The sequence below is a fragment of the Andrographis paniculata genome, unplaced genomic scaffold, assembly GCF_009805555.1.
Source record: "Andrographis paniculata isolate CXL003 unplaced genomic scaffold, ASM980555v1 Contig36END, whole genome shotgun sequence".
Lineage (NCBI taxonomy): Eukaryota > Viridiplantae > Streptophyta > Magnoliopsida > Lamiales > Acanthaceae > Andrographis > Andrographis paniculata.
Genome location: NW_026137569.1, coordinates 1272658 through 1285742, shown reverse-complemented (window position 1 = coordinate 1285742; position 13085 = coordinate 1272658). Strand labels below are relative to the sequence as shown.

The window sequence follows — 13085 nt, the reverse complement described above, 5'->3', positions numbered from 1 at the left end:
AAATTTATTATTTGGTGAATATTATTATGAAAATTCATTCATATACAAAATAATATTTTAATGACATCGAATTTGTCGAATTAGATTTCTTATTATTGATATTCTTATTTAGGGTGTGTTCGTTTGTAGAATTTTAATAAAATTCTACTATTTATCCAATTTTTTTTCCCAAAAATATCAAATCAAACACCTATTTTTCATTTTTTATATTATACTAAAAATTAATTTTACATTTAAAACATCACGTCAACACCTATTTATATCACATCATACAACTATTCAAATTCAAAATTTTTACTATTCAACTCCCAACTCAAAATCCAAACCCCCAAACAAACAACCACACTTGTATTTTGAAGAATTCTAAATTTTATTTATTATAAAATTTAATACTTATTTTTATTAAATACATCATAAATAACCATATGAATATATATATATATATATAATTTAAAAATATCAGTTTACTAATAATTACTAGATATGAAAGAAAAGACAACTATTTTATAATATATTGCTTGTTTTTTTTTTATTTAGTTTTAGTTTAAAAATATTTTAATATAATTTTTATAAGAAACAACATATTTATTAATAATAATAAGAATTAAATAAAAATTAATAAACAAAACACAATCAAACAAAAAAATTTTAGGTTGTATTTGTTTGAAGTTTTTTAAAATATTTTTACTGTTAATGATTCTTTTTTCAATGACATAACATGAAATCAAAATTTTATTTTTATTTGAATATATTCTACCCATCTATAAAAATATTTATTTACAAAAAATACATATATATTTTTTCAAATTTTAACTAAATTTTTTAAAAATATTTTTGTCTATATTTTTACTTTTATCACATTAATATTTTTTTATTATATAAATAATTATTTAAAAATCAAATTTGAAAACGCAAATTACCTAACAAACGGACCTTTACAACCTATACAGAATACAGAATACAGTATACAGTATACTATTATTATTTTATTAAATATCGTGTATACTATATACGATACGTTGGCGGACACATACTCACTACTCTCCTCTTCTCTCTTCCTGCGTCACACACACACCCACACATACTGAAAACCCTTTTTTCTTCCCTAGAATGATTTTCAAATTGCTCCAGAATACAGAGAGTGGTGTGTTACTGTAAATCGCTGCACCTTTCTCTCTCTAGCTTCGCCTAGGGTTTTGTGCTTTAATGGATGATGCCACACCTGACCCTCAGTATTTAGTGCTGAATTTATATTTCAACTAACGAGAGGGAGTAGGAACAAGAATCCGCAGATAAATCTTCTTCTGTGGGGATAAATATTTTGTTGGTTAGGGTTTTCGTGTATGTGATGTGATGATGTCTTCGTCCACGGCGACGAAGGTGTGCTTCAATTCCGGCTGCAAAGAGGTGTCGGAGAACTGGAGGAGAGGCTGGCGTCGCCGCACAGGCGACTATGCTCGCCTCTGTGATCGCTGCGCGTAAGGGAGATTGTTTCTGTTTTTATCTATTTCTGGTGGATTTGCCTTGCAATGCTGCTTAGCTGTAGATGGTTGTTTCTTCTTCTTACTTTATTTTTTTGTGGTGAAGGAGGAGATTTCGTGCCTGATAAGTTTAGTTTTGTGTCCGAATGTATATATCTGTCCGTTTCTATGTGACTAGTTTAACTGTAGTAACTTCTTGTGAATATTTGACTGTATTGTGGTTGGTTTTTGCAATTTCTTCGTAGGTTAGTTTTTTCAGAGTAAACGCCGTTCCTTAACGTGGTTGTGAGGTGTTTCATGGACTAACGTTTACTTTTTAAAATCCTTAGTCAATGTTTTGGTTGTTGTTCTAGAATACTGACATTCTTAGTTGTTGGGGGCAATTACTTCAGCCTAAAAATGCTGTTATATTTTAAGTGGTGGTTAGCCCAAAACTGATAAATCTGATGAAATGGCATTGCTACTGGGTTTTGAAGTTTTGTTGGAAACCATTGCTGAAGTTGAAACACAAGTATGTTAAGAAATCAATTCTAAGAATTTGAATTATGTTAAGAAAGTCTTTCTTTGTCTCTCTCTCTCTCTCTTTCTCTTTCTCCTTGGAAAGTCTCTCCCTGCCTGTCTCTTTCTTTCTCTCTCCAAATTTATGAAATTAGTGTGAATTCAGCTCTGCTTATGAGGATGGAAAATTTTGTGAGACATTTCACTCAAAAGCTACTGGGTGGAGATGCTGTGAATCTTGTGGAAAGGTAACGTAGCTTTTAAAGTTCGAGACAAGTAATTTCCTAGAGTACAAGGCTTTTATGATGTTTAATCCACCTATCTTTGCAATGTAGAGAATGTCATAAATTGAATAACTAACTCGTTCTTGCAGCAAATACACTGTGGATGTATAGTTTCGTTCCATATGTTTGTACTATTGGATGCTGGAGGTATAGAGTGCCTTACATGTGCAAAAAAAAGTTACATACTGGTAAGAGCGGCTTCTTTATCACTTGGCTTATGTTAGAAGCCCACAAGTTTCATTCACATCATCCTCTTTGTTTTTGTTCTGTTTTACTTTGGTTTCTTTTCTTTTCTTTTCTTTTTTTATTATTTTTATTATTTTTTTAACTATACTTTACACTAGCTCTCGTCTGCATCATTCTTAGAAGTGCATAATTGATATGTTGAAAGACTCTTAACTTAGAGGTTCAAATTCTAACTTTCTTCATTTAGTTAAAGACGTGAACCTTCTTGATGTTTTGATTTGGTGGTTGGTTTATAATATATGGTGGGATTGCATTGGTTTTAGACTTTGGAGGATTGTGGTTTGCAATTTTTTTAAATGAGTTGAATGAAATAATGTAATATATTTGATTAAAAATAAATTTAAAATATGTGTTGAAGTGTTTTGAAAACTATATTTTAATAATATAGTATAATTTTGTAGATAATAAAATTTTGTATAATTTAGATAGAATAAATATATCTATGTCTAATTCACAAACTCAATTTTATAACATGTATTTGTTTAGAGAGAGAAAAATATAAGATTATATGCGGGTCCCACATTGAGAAAATGTTGAAAAATGCATAAGATGATAAATTTTGAAAGTATAGATTGACTAGCTTGAAATGAAACTTCATCAATATTCTTTCACCTAAAGTAGCCTTGAGAATGTCAACTTGAGTTGACTGCTGCTAAGGAAACAAATGACATAGCTAAGCTGGTTCCCGACAAAGAATGTAAGGTAGCCATTGATGAAGAATGTATGGCCTTTGATTAGAAGGTTACATTTAAGGTTAAATTATTGGTGGAAGAAGTGTTGAAAAAACTATGCTAAGAAGTACAAAATAGTAGGCCACATGTCATAAGATGAAGGCTAAGTGGCCAAGCATGAATGACAATTGAATAACATTTTCATGTTACGGTTGAGCATCCTTCTTCATGCATAATCACAATTGGATTTGTTAATGAGCCTGATTGAATTGCTTTTCATGTTTGGTCTCGACTCATTTGCACTTGAGCTTGTTGCATTTTCATTGATTAAGAGAAGCAAGCAGAAAATGTTATTCAAGCTTGGTTTATAAAGCAATATTTTCAATATAGGTATGTTGCTGCAAACCTTAGATCAAGTATGTGAAACATAAGGTTAATGGTTAGGTTTTTATGTATATACTTTAGGGTAGGCTTTTATGTATATACTTTAGGGATGCTCGAGTCTGCAATTGTAGCCTTTATATTAATTAATCCTATTATCTTGTCATACTCCATCATAATAAGGTTTATTTTATTTTATATATTTATTTATTTCTATTTTTCATGAGGGTATAAAGGTAGAAGTTCATTTTCACTAAATTTCTCTTCACCATACTTCTCTCATATATTAGGGTAAGCTTTATGTGGCAGTAATTGTTCAAATTTTTGCATCTTATATATAGCAAACACAAAACTGATACCTGGATGTTTTTTTTTTTTTCTAAAGAAAATTTCTATATGATTTAATGAATGGTGAAAGAATATGCAGAAGCATACGGACTCAACATTGTTCTTTCACATTGTTTTGTGTTTCACTGTAACATAGGCAGTCACCTAGATTTAATTTTTACATGATTCAGACCCCAAATCCAGCGTGGCCTCCACCTTCTCATTTTCTTCCTTCACAACCTGAAACGGTCAAGGACATTTCTGTGAAAACTTGGAGTACAGTAGCTAACTCGGGCCAGATGCCATGGCATCAGGCTCCTAGTCTGTTCAGTGGTTCTGATACCCATTCTCGTGTACAGCAAAGGATGCCATTTGAAATCAATGAATCAGGAAGCAATGACAGGTATCACATTGGTGATAAATTATCCACTGCGCCTTTTGAGATGAAACAACGATATGAAAGATTAGTACCAGGTAAGCTGAGACTTGGCCCATCTGAAACACCTCAAAATGGACTTTCTGGTAGGTCTGTTTACTTGTGACAGAGTAGATATCGCTTCTTTACCTTTTATTACCTACTTGGTGTAACCTGTATTCATTCGATGCAGGGATCAATATGAAGGAGCCATCGTTTACCTTCATTAATGATTTAAACCCATTGTTCCCAAAAAATGATGATTCTTCTTCAAACTTGAGTTTGGCAACAGCTGCTTCATCTAGAATTGAAACAGATGACGCCCAACTTTCTTCTATTTTTTCAAAATCACAAGCCTATTCATTACCTGTGGGAAAACAGGTAAGTCACAGCATGATGGACCCATCTGGTGAGGTTCAACTGCACAATGAAAAGGCTCGAGGAGATGTTCGAGGCCGAAATCTGCTGCTTCCTCGATATCGCCCTCAAATGTCTAACAAGGAGCTTCAACAAATTTCTAGCAAGTATCCTATATCTTTTGCCACATTCACAATTCCATTTTGTTTCTCAACAATAATGATAAAAAACTTATTTGAACTTCTGTTTTTCCTGATGCTACACATCAACTTTTCTGAGAAGCACCTTACATACCTGTGTGATTCATTTTAGCATCAGGCGCTACTAATATGATACCTCTTTATTTCTGCAACTTGCTACTAGATTTCACCTTAGCGTATTCTTAGCTCAAAGTCAGTTATTACTCCATTGTTTGAGAAAATGTTAAGTGCCAGTGATGCTGGGAGGATTGGGCGCCTGGTATTGCCAAAAAAGTGTGCAGAGGTAAACAACTATTTCTCACCTGCTTTCTTCGAATGAAATGTTGACACCTTGTGATGAGATGTCTTGCTCTGGCTAAAAAAATAAAAAATGGACTCTACCATGCACTTCAATGTGAGCTATAAGCGTTGGTGGATACTGCTGTGCGTTAGTTTCTGAATTGATTTATGTTATGTGCTCCCATCTTATAGCTGGAATCATCTGATTGTATTGATCCAAATGTAGGAGCCAACAGAATTAGTCATTATGAATTGAACAACTACGATGTGGTCATGTTTAGATTTTTCAGCTTTAAAATAATTGAATGCCAGTGCCACATCAATTCACGCTGATGCTGACAGACTAAGTTGTTGCATTGGGCAAATCTAATGATTGTAATGCCTTAATGAAATTAAATTGGTCTTTTGATTGAAGTCCCGATTCTGATTAGTATGCATCTTTTTAACCTATCAAAGAAATAAGATAGCTTTAGAGGAGTGCGTTGTCACTAATTTTAAGTCAAACTGAACTAGTAGAAATGCTGGGAGATTCATCCAGAGTGAAGATATGAGAGTGATCGATGGCTTTCTACCTTGTCCCAAAATCATAGAGATTTCTGTATGCAAGTGGCCTTTTACCATGGTTGTATTTAGTGCGCTTATCTTCTATTATCCACATATGGTCTGGTCCTTCTATAATGATATATAGGAAAATTATTATAGTGGGGGCATGTATTTACACCAAACACTATGCAGGTCTATTTTGTGCAGCCCATGCCTGTGAAGCTTCCTCATTTCACATTTTACTTGATATATGATGCAACAGGCATATTTTCCGCCCATCTGTCATCCAGAAGGATTACCTTTAAAGGTGCTGGATGTGAAGGGAAAAGAATGGGTATTTCAGTTTCGATTTTGGCCTAATAACAACAGCAGAATGTATGTTTTGGAAGGGATTACCCCTTGCATACAGTCAATGGAACTGCAAGCTGGGGATGTAGGTAATTCATCAGTTGCTCACAATGTTCTGCCTAGTTTTTCTTCCATCTCTATCTCCCTCTTTCTCTCTCTCTCTCTCTCATGGCATAAAAGTTGGAATAGATTCTGCCCATCAATTTTGCCTTCTGCTACCACAGCTTCTTGCCTGTCGTTCAAATTTAGTCATGATAGGCCAACTTTTTGTTTATTTGTTTGAGCCATGTAATGAGATAAAACATATCTTACACGTTTGCTATTTTGTCTTTTTTCACATAATGGTTTGGTTTTTTCTTTTTTTTGTCATTACCAGTAACCTTTAGCCGGCTGGAACCGGAAGGGAAGTTGGTGATGGGTGGTAGAAAGGCTTCTGCCATTCATCCATCCGATCAGGTTTGTCATCAACCAACCTTAGTTCCTAACAGTGTATATTTCCTGCTACTTCTGTTGCATTGATAGATCTTTAATGCCATTTTGTAAGCATGAGTTTTCACAGTCTTATATGCCAGATAATGTATTCCTTACTCATATAAAATGCAAATTGCGATTATATAAGCATGTGGGATGCATTATTAATACCCAAGTCTAAAAATTCAATGATAAGGAACTATTTGTATTTAAATTTCTTCACAGGTATATGATGCTCTTATAGCGGGAAGTGATACCTCAACTCCAGGTGATAGCAGTGCAAGAAATAGCTCTGCAGATGTTCTTGTGAATGGCCACATAAAAGGTAAATTATCAAATGGCGTATTGATGCTCAGAAGATGCATGACATATTTGCCTATTTGGGTTTTGAAACTGATATTAATTGCAGAAAAAGTCCTTGACGATAAAATCATCAGCCATAGTAAGAGGAAAAATGGCAACATTCCTGCAAAAAATAAGCGGCTTAGGTTTGAAAATGATGATGTAATTGACCTAAAGCTTACTTGGAAGGAAGCTCAAATGTTGTTGCGAGCACCTGCCAAAACCACTCCTTCATTGATTATTGTGGACGGATTTGAATTTGAAGAATTTGAGGTTTAGATTCTCTCAATACGATTTTTGTACTATTTTAACTCTCCTTTTTAAATATGATGTGAGCTTATGACTTCATCCTGTAGTTTGTTTGAATGACAATTTCTTTATGATCAGTATGACATCTTTGTTTTTTTTTTTTTTTCCTTCTCAGGAAGCTGCGCCAGTTATTGGCAGACCTACTATTCCAGGGGTAGATCACTTTGGGTAAGATACTTTGTTTCTGCCATCGAGAAGATTTGTCTTTCCTCGTTCATACTCCCCATTGCATGAAGGAATGCTGACGTTGAGTTATTTCATTTATAAGTGAAAAGATCCAGTGGCTCCAATGTGAAGACTGTTTTAAGTGGCGTAAAGTGCCTGCAGATGCTCTTCTTCCTGCAAGATGGACCTGTGCTGAAAATGTTTGGGACCTTGACAGGTATGGTAGTTATATGTGTTATTTGAACAATTAATTTATTTTCATTTGTTGCACAGATTTTACTGCTTTCATATGCCTCTTATCTGTAATTTATCCTTTCATACCCAAGTTCATGTGATACTTTGAGTGTTTTGTTCCAAATTTTATCTTGTGAAAAGGCACCACTCTCAACACTTATTTTCCATCAAAATCATTCTAAATCCTAAGCCTCTCTTTTATTTTTATTTTTATTTTTCTCAAATGTAATAACTTGAACAAATTGTTGAGCGTCATAAATCTGCTTAGTTGTTTGGCAGAGGCTCTTCATGTCTGCACAGTTTGGAAAGATTCTATTTAGTGTTTTCTGAATTCTTGACATATCAATCAGTTGTCACAGTCATGCTTCTTATGCTTTCTTTATCAGATCAGCATGCTCAGCTGTCGAGGATTTAACGAAAGAACAGCTTGACCATATGCTACTTACCATGAGTAAAGATCTGAGATTCTCATTTCTACCCAGCAAGCTCAACTAGTTCTATGACCACAAACCCATAACATATTTTTTCTTTCCATTTGAAAATGCAGATTCTTCCAAGAGAGAAGAGAGCGCCGATGCTGATCAGGACCCGGATCTGATTGTGGCTCTGGAAGCATTTGATCCACCTGTTTTAGCGATCCAAGATGATGGAGAGGGTCCCCATGCTTCATCTGAAAACCGACCAAAACACCCGCGCCATAAAACAGGCTGCACATGCATCGTATGCTTCCGGCCTCCCAGTGTCAGAGGATCCAAGCACAAGCAGTCGTGTGAATGCGTCGTCTGCACTTCTTTGAGACTGCGTTTCAAAACCCTTATGGAGAAAGAAGAGAAGAAACAATTCAAGATAGAAGCTGAATCTTCTTTGCAGAATTCAAAACCCAAAAACGCACAGGCACAGGCACAGGATGCTGATAAATACACCAACACCTACACCCTAAAATCTTCAGCTTCGTCTCTCAAAGGTAAAATCGACCTCAACATCCAGCCAGAGCGGGAGGAAGACTCGTCACCTGGCTCAGATCCGGGCAATATGAAATCTGCCCATCCCAGCTCTTCGGATAGATTTTTCTTGCAGCAGGGGGGATCTTTGGGTTCTAATGTAATCGGAGATCTAATCGAGAAGCAGATTCAGCAAGAAGATCGGATCGGAGCAGGTTCTAGTGCGGGTACAGGTTTCATTAGCTGTAGTATAGCCATGGATGGGCATAATAAGAAAACTGTTTAGGCGAAGCATCGTATCCGGTCCAAATATATATGGAAGAAGGTACTCTCACTCACTCACTCACTATTGCACAGAGGAAGTCATTTATGGCAGAGTTGAAATTTTGTTACTTGTAAATCTGCTTTGCCTTGTTGCAATATTGTTAAAGGTGTACATATAGGGAAGGGAAGTGGAGTAAAAAAGAAAATTACAGGAAGAAGAGGGTAGGAGTTTGAAGGTCTGGTGGTGGTGGCAGAACAACGTTTATAATATTGGTTTGATGGATGGGATTGGCAGCTTTTGTGGGTTATCTTATGTTGGTTGTTTTGGCTGCTGCAGATCTTTTTAAAAATTTGTTAGGGATAGGTAGAATGAAGGGATATGACAAATACCCATGGAAGAATGTTGTCGGTTGTTTTATGTTGTTTGTAGGTTTTTAATTTGAATCACTGTTTATAATTTCTTTTTCAAAAATATAAAATTTAATATATGTTATTTATATTAAGTTAACATTTAATTTTATGTTTAAAATATTATATATTAAATAATTATTTAAATTTAAAATTTTAGTCCATGTAGATAGAATTTTTTTAAAAAATTTTGGAGTTTGAAAATTTTGAAATAATAAAAATTAGTAGTATTTAAACTAATATTTATGAAAAAAATATATTTGATATGATATTTAAAAAAAATTAAATAAAATATCAAAATATCTAAGGTGGTATGTTTATTCTTCAAATTTTCAAATTTAACTAACAAATCCACAGAACACATGTGACTTGTATTTAAGAAAATAGTACTACATATAAATTTAGCAGCATTAGTCAAATCTACTTCTTTGTGTTTGATTCAATTAAATATAAATTATATTAAACACATGATAAGTAATTTAATTATTTTATTCATATATATATTTTATTTATGATTCGTAATAGTAACATGCTGCTTGCACACAAAATGCTGTCACAACTCTAACTTAAAGAACCGTTAGAAGGCGGTAATACCACATACATGAAAATAAAATTAAGTAAAGAAGAGAGGTTAGTTTCTAACTAACGATACGTACGAATGAAATTGAACGAATGAACACCAACGAATCAAATGGCAACACTTGTACGGTCAATCCCAAGCTTTCATTCCTTCAAACTTAGAGGCAACCTTAGAGAAAGCCTTCAAATGACCCTTCCCGTTTCCCGATTTTCCTCTCCACCGGAAAACTTCCACGAGGCGGTGGAAATGATCCTTCCGTCGTCGTGATCACTACCGGAGGTATAAATCTATCCTATTCAGGATTTCTGCTCCGTCGCCGAAATCATTTTCCTGCTCGAATTTGATTCGATTGCCTGGAAAAATGAGAGAATCGTTCGGAAGCTCCTTCAACGTCTACGTCGATCCTATGAATAAGGAATCCGGCATGAACATCTTCGCCGGAGAAGTTGATAATATCAAGGCGGATTTGAAGAACGTCGAGGTTTTTTATAACAGGATACAGGATTCGAATGAAGAAGTGAAGGAGGCGCAGAACGAGATGATGATGAAGGAGGTTCGATCGCAATTAAATGCGGATCTCGAATTTCTCCTCAGATTGGCGAAGCAGATAAATAAGAAGTTCGACGGTCTCGTCGCCGCCAACGCCGCCCAGCGAATGGTCGCCGGAAGCGGCGTCGGATCTGAGGATGATCGGACGCGAGCGGCGATGATCTCCAACGTCACGGAGAATCTCAAACGCATCACGCGCAATTTCCAGGGGCTCAGAGTTCAAATGGAAACCGAACACCGACTTCTCATTGAGAGCAGGTTCGTATAACAAATCAACAATAGATTTCATGAATTCAAAAGAGAAGTCGAATTCGAGCGGATTACCTTTGAAATTCATCTCCAGGTATTCCGCAATCACCGGAGAGAAGGCGACGGCGGAAGCGATCGACAATTTAATCGCGAGCCAAACGCCAGCGTATCCGCCGCGCTACGAGATGCAGGAGCACGGTAGAGGCGCCATGGCGGACGCCTTGGCCGAGATTCAGGAGAGGCGCGATACCTTGAAGGATATCCGGCGGAAATTAATGGATCTACACCAGATATTCCTAGGCATCGCGACGCCGATTGAGTCACAGCGCAGCGGCGGAGGAGAAGGAGCCGGAGCCGCAGCCGGAGCTCCAACTATCCCCATCGAAACACATCCAACGCCGCTGGTAACTCCAAACACCACCACCACCGCAGCGAAGCCGGGGACGGGGACGGGAAGCCTGAACGATTACGAGAAGGAGATGCGGAAGCAAGCGTACATTGCGATTGCCCTAGCAATCGTAATCATCCTCACCATTGTTATCTCGCTTCTCAGAATCGAGAACAATATGGAAAGAGCTAATTAATCACTAGAACCTTCTGCAACTGACGAGTCTCTCTATCCTTTTATATATGTATATACAGAGAGAATCAAGTTTTGTTGCAATTGCAAATTAGTCCCCAATTTCCTCAATAAATACACAATTAAAATCATGATTAGATTCTTCAATTCACAACTTTGAACGTCACATCACATGTTTTCGTTTGCTTCTGTTAAACTGAATTCCCTAAATATCAACTGAACAACAGATTAAGAATTTAAAAAAGAAAAAATTTAAAAATTAAAGTTAGATTAGATAATTAGACACCTCGATTTATCATTTCCATGAACTGTTTGAGCGACTCCTGGCGCTGGATTCTCATTTCCTCGTTGAACTTCTTGATGAATGCTTCCACGCGCCGGTTCAACTCGTCCTGACCGGGCGACGGTTCTTTGCGGATCCTCGCCGCCGGTCGGCTGGCCACCAACTGCTGCTGCTGCTGGTGCAGCTCCCACGCGTCGGCTTTTTTCTGGTGTCTCGTGATCGGCACGTGACGTCCCTCGGTTATCATCCTCCATGTGCTCTCCAGCGTCTCCTGCTTCTTCGGCCGCGCCACCCGTAGGGCTCTTGTGTTCGAAACTGCAATTGCGAATCCGATCAATCCATTAGCTTATTCAGCTGTGCCGTGTTTGTTTCAGGCTTTCGAATTATGAATATGAATATGAGATTGCAGAACATAGGATTGGACTGGAGATTGGAATTTGGAATGGAATACAACGAAATTTCGATTGCGCAGTGTGAAGCTTCGGTTAAAGGTGAAAGACACGTGAAGATTCCGATAACAGGTAGGGAGGAAGAAATGCACTCCGTTTTGATAAGGAATTTTAAAAAGGTAGAAGAATTATGAGAATTGTTCCTGGTGAAAATTACCTTCGGGAACGTTTCTGATCGGCTTTCTGTGCACAAATCTCGAAGAAACCAGAGGTTTATCTGTAACCGTCAAGAGAGATTCCGATTGAACTTCCGGAGAAAATGTGTCAGTCGAAGTCGAATCGACAAAAACATCCTCAGCTACAGATGTAAACACAATTTTTTTCTCTGTTTCGATGTCGTTCTTCGAGTCGTTCTCTACCGGAGGTTTGAATTCAACGACAGCGTTTTCCATCTCCGGCGCTACAATCTCATGCACCATCGCCGCTGTCGTGTTCTCAACAGAACTGCTAACGCTAAAATCAAGCTCATCTGAGAACGCCTCGAAACTCGGTTGCGCAGGAATTCTGACGGAGGAGCTCAAGTTTTCCGGTTGAAATTGAATGTTGGGCGGAGATTCCTCTTGGCTTTGTTGGAAGCGAGAAGACGCGGCGATGGTGAGGATGATGCCGTTGATGATTATATACAAATAAGGAGGCTTCATCCACTCCAGGAAAGCCGACCACATCGCCGGAATCCAATCCGCCGCGATCGGAACCGTAAGTTTGATCTCCATTGCTAAAATCACAATTCCGGCTGAAATCATAACCGCCTTCATGGACAACATCCAATTGCTCATCGAATCACGAAATTCTCACCAGCAATTTCTCAATCCTTATCTAATGCGTGTGAGCGAAGCTCAGAATCGTCACAAGCAAAGTAATCGAGAAGCTCGTAAGCAGAAATGGCGGATTCGGAAGAGATGATCACGATCGAAGTATATATATACAGTAAGGATTCCACCGTCTGAAACTTCCACCGTCGGATAAGGTGACAAGAGACTGTAAATGAGCGGACGAGATGCACGCCAGGTGTCACACCGCTGGCTGATCGCTCCCTATTTATTTTTCATTATTTATTATTTTTTTGAAAATCAGTATCAGTTTCATCGCATAATATATTGCAATTTGTTACAATTGGACTCATTTGGTAAACATAATTATGTCATTAGATGCAATAAAAGAATAATTAAATTAGAAACGATTCTTTGTTAGGTATTGAATATCCAAATCTAATGCTTGCATAACTACGATT

The 13085-nt window shown here is 36.9% G+C and overlaps 3 protein-coding genes across 9 annotated transcripts; 2 read left to right on the top strand and 1 right to left on the bottom strand.

Annotated features, from left to right (window-relative positions):
• Positions 1 to 1027: 1027 nt before the first annotated feature.
• On the top strand, positions 1028 to 9253 carry LOC127249574 (B3 domain-containing protein Os07g0563300-like). Of its 6 annotated transcripts, none has more exons than XM_051272465.1 (15): positions 1028 to 1478; positions 2146 to 2227; positions 2353 to 2451; positions 4080 to 4136; positions 4248 to 4362; positions 4497 to 4827; positions 5047 to 5143; positions 5945 to 6119; positions 6407 to 6486; positions 6727 to 6826; positions 6911 to 7116; positions 7268 to 7320; positions 7421 to 7534; positions 7938 to 8002; positions 8099 to 9253. In XM_051272465.1, exons 1-15 carry the CDS (start codon positions 1354 to 1356, stop codon positions 8776 to 8778), a joined length of 2379 nt encoding a protein of 792 aa, XP_051128422.1. In that variant the 5' UTR covers positions 1028 to 1353; the 3' UTR covers positions 8779 to 9253. The 6 variants fall into 6 exon arrangements, with proteins under 6 accessions (XP_051128422.1, XP_051128421.1, XP_051128424.1 ...); XM_051272464.1 differs by having other exon boundaries at positions 4248 to 4410; XM_051272467.1 differs by lacking the exon at positions 4080 to 4136.
• A 386-nt stretch (positions 9254 to 9639) lies between these two features.
• On the bottom strand, positions 9640 to 12760 carry LOC127249437 (uncharacterized). 2 transcript variants are annotated; one of them, XR_007838325.1, is made up of 4 exons: positions 12012 to 12760; positions 11409 to 11720; positions 10618 to 11087; positions 9640 to 10148 (listed from the first exon to the last, which is right to left on the bottom strand). XR_007838325.1 is itself a non-coding variant. In XM_051272197.1 (3 exons), exons 1-3 carry the CDS (start codon positions 12628 to 12630, stop codon positions 11080 to 11082), a joined length of 939 nt encoding a protein of 312 aa, XP_051128154.1. In that variant the 5' UTR covers positions 12631 to 12760; the 3' UTR covers positions 9640 to 11079. The 2 variants fall into 2 exon arrangements, 1 of the variants encoding a protein (XP_051128154.1); XM_051272197.1 differs by having other exon boundaries at positions 9640 to 11087.
• LOC127249439 (syntaxin-125-like) lies at positions 10106 to 11378 on the top strand. Its single transcript, XM_051272198.1, has 2 exons — positions 10106 to 10551; positions 10637 to 11378. Exons 1-2 carry the CDS (start codon positions 10106 to 10108, stop codon positions 11124 to 11126), a joined length of 936 nt encoding a protein of 311 aa, XP_051128155.1. The 3' UTR covers positions 11127 to 11378.
• Positions 12761 to 13085: the final 325 nt, after the last annotated feature.

Coding starts and splice junctions, on each gene's coding strand:
- LOC127249574 (XM_051272462.1), top strand. CDS start 1,354: ATGATGTCTTCGTCCACGGCGACGAAGGTGTGCTTCAATTCCGGCTGC. Junction 4,411..4,496: donor ACCTCAAAATGGACTTTCTG/GTAGGTCTGTTT, acceptor CATTCGATGCAG/GGATCAATATGAAGGAGCCA. Junction 5,144..5,944: donor TGCCAAAAAAGTGTGCAGAG/GTAAACAACTAT, acceptor ATGATGCAACAG/GCATATTTTCCGCCCATCTG.
- LOC127249439 (XM_051272198.1), top strand. CDS start 10,106: ATGAGAGAATCGTTCGGAAGCTCCTTCAACGTCTACGTCGATCCTATG. Junction 10,552..10,636: donor CGACTTCTCATTGAGAGCAG/GTTCGTATAACA, acceptor ATTCATCTCCAG/GTATTCCGCAATCACCGGAG.
- LOC127249437 (XM_051272197.1), bottom strand. CDS start 12,630: ATGAGCAATTGGATGTTGTCCATGAAGGCGGTTATGATTTCAGCCGGA. Junction 11,721..12,011: donor GATCAGAAACGTTCCCGAAG/GTAATTTTCACC, acceptor TCGCAATTGCAG/TTTCGAACACAAGAGCCCTA.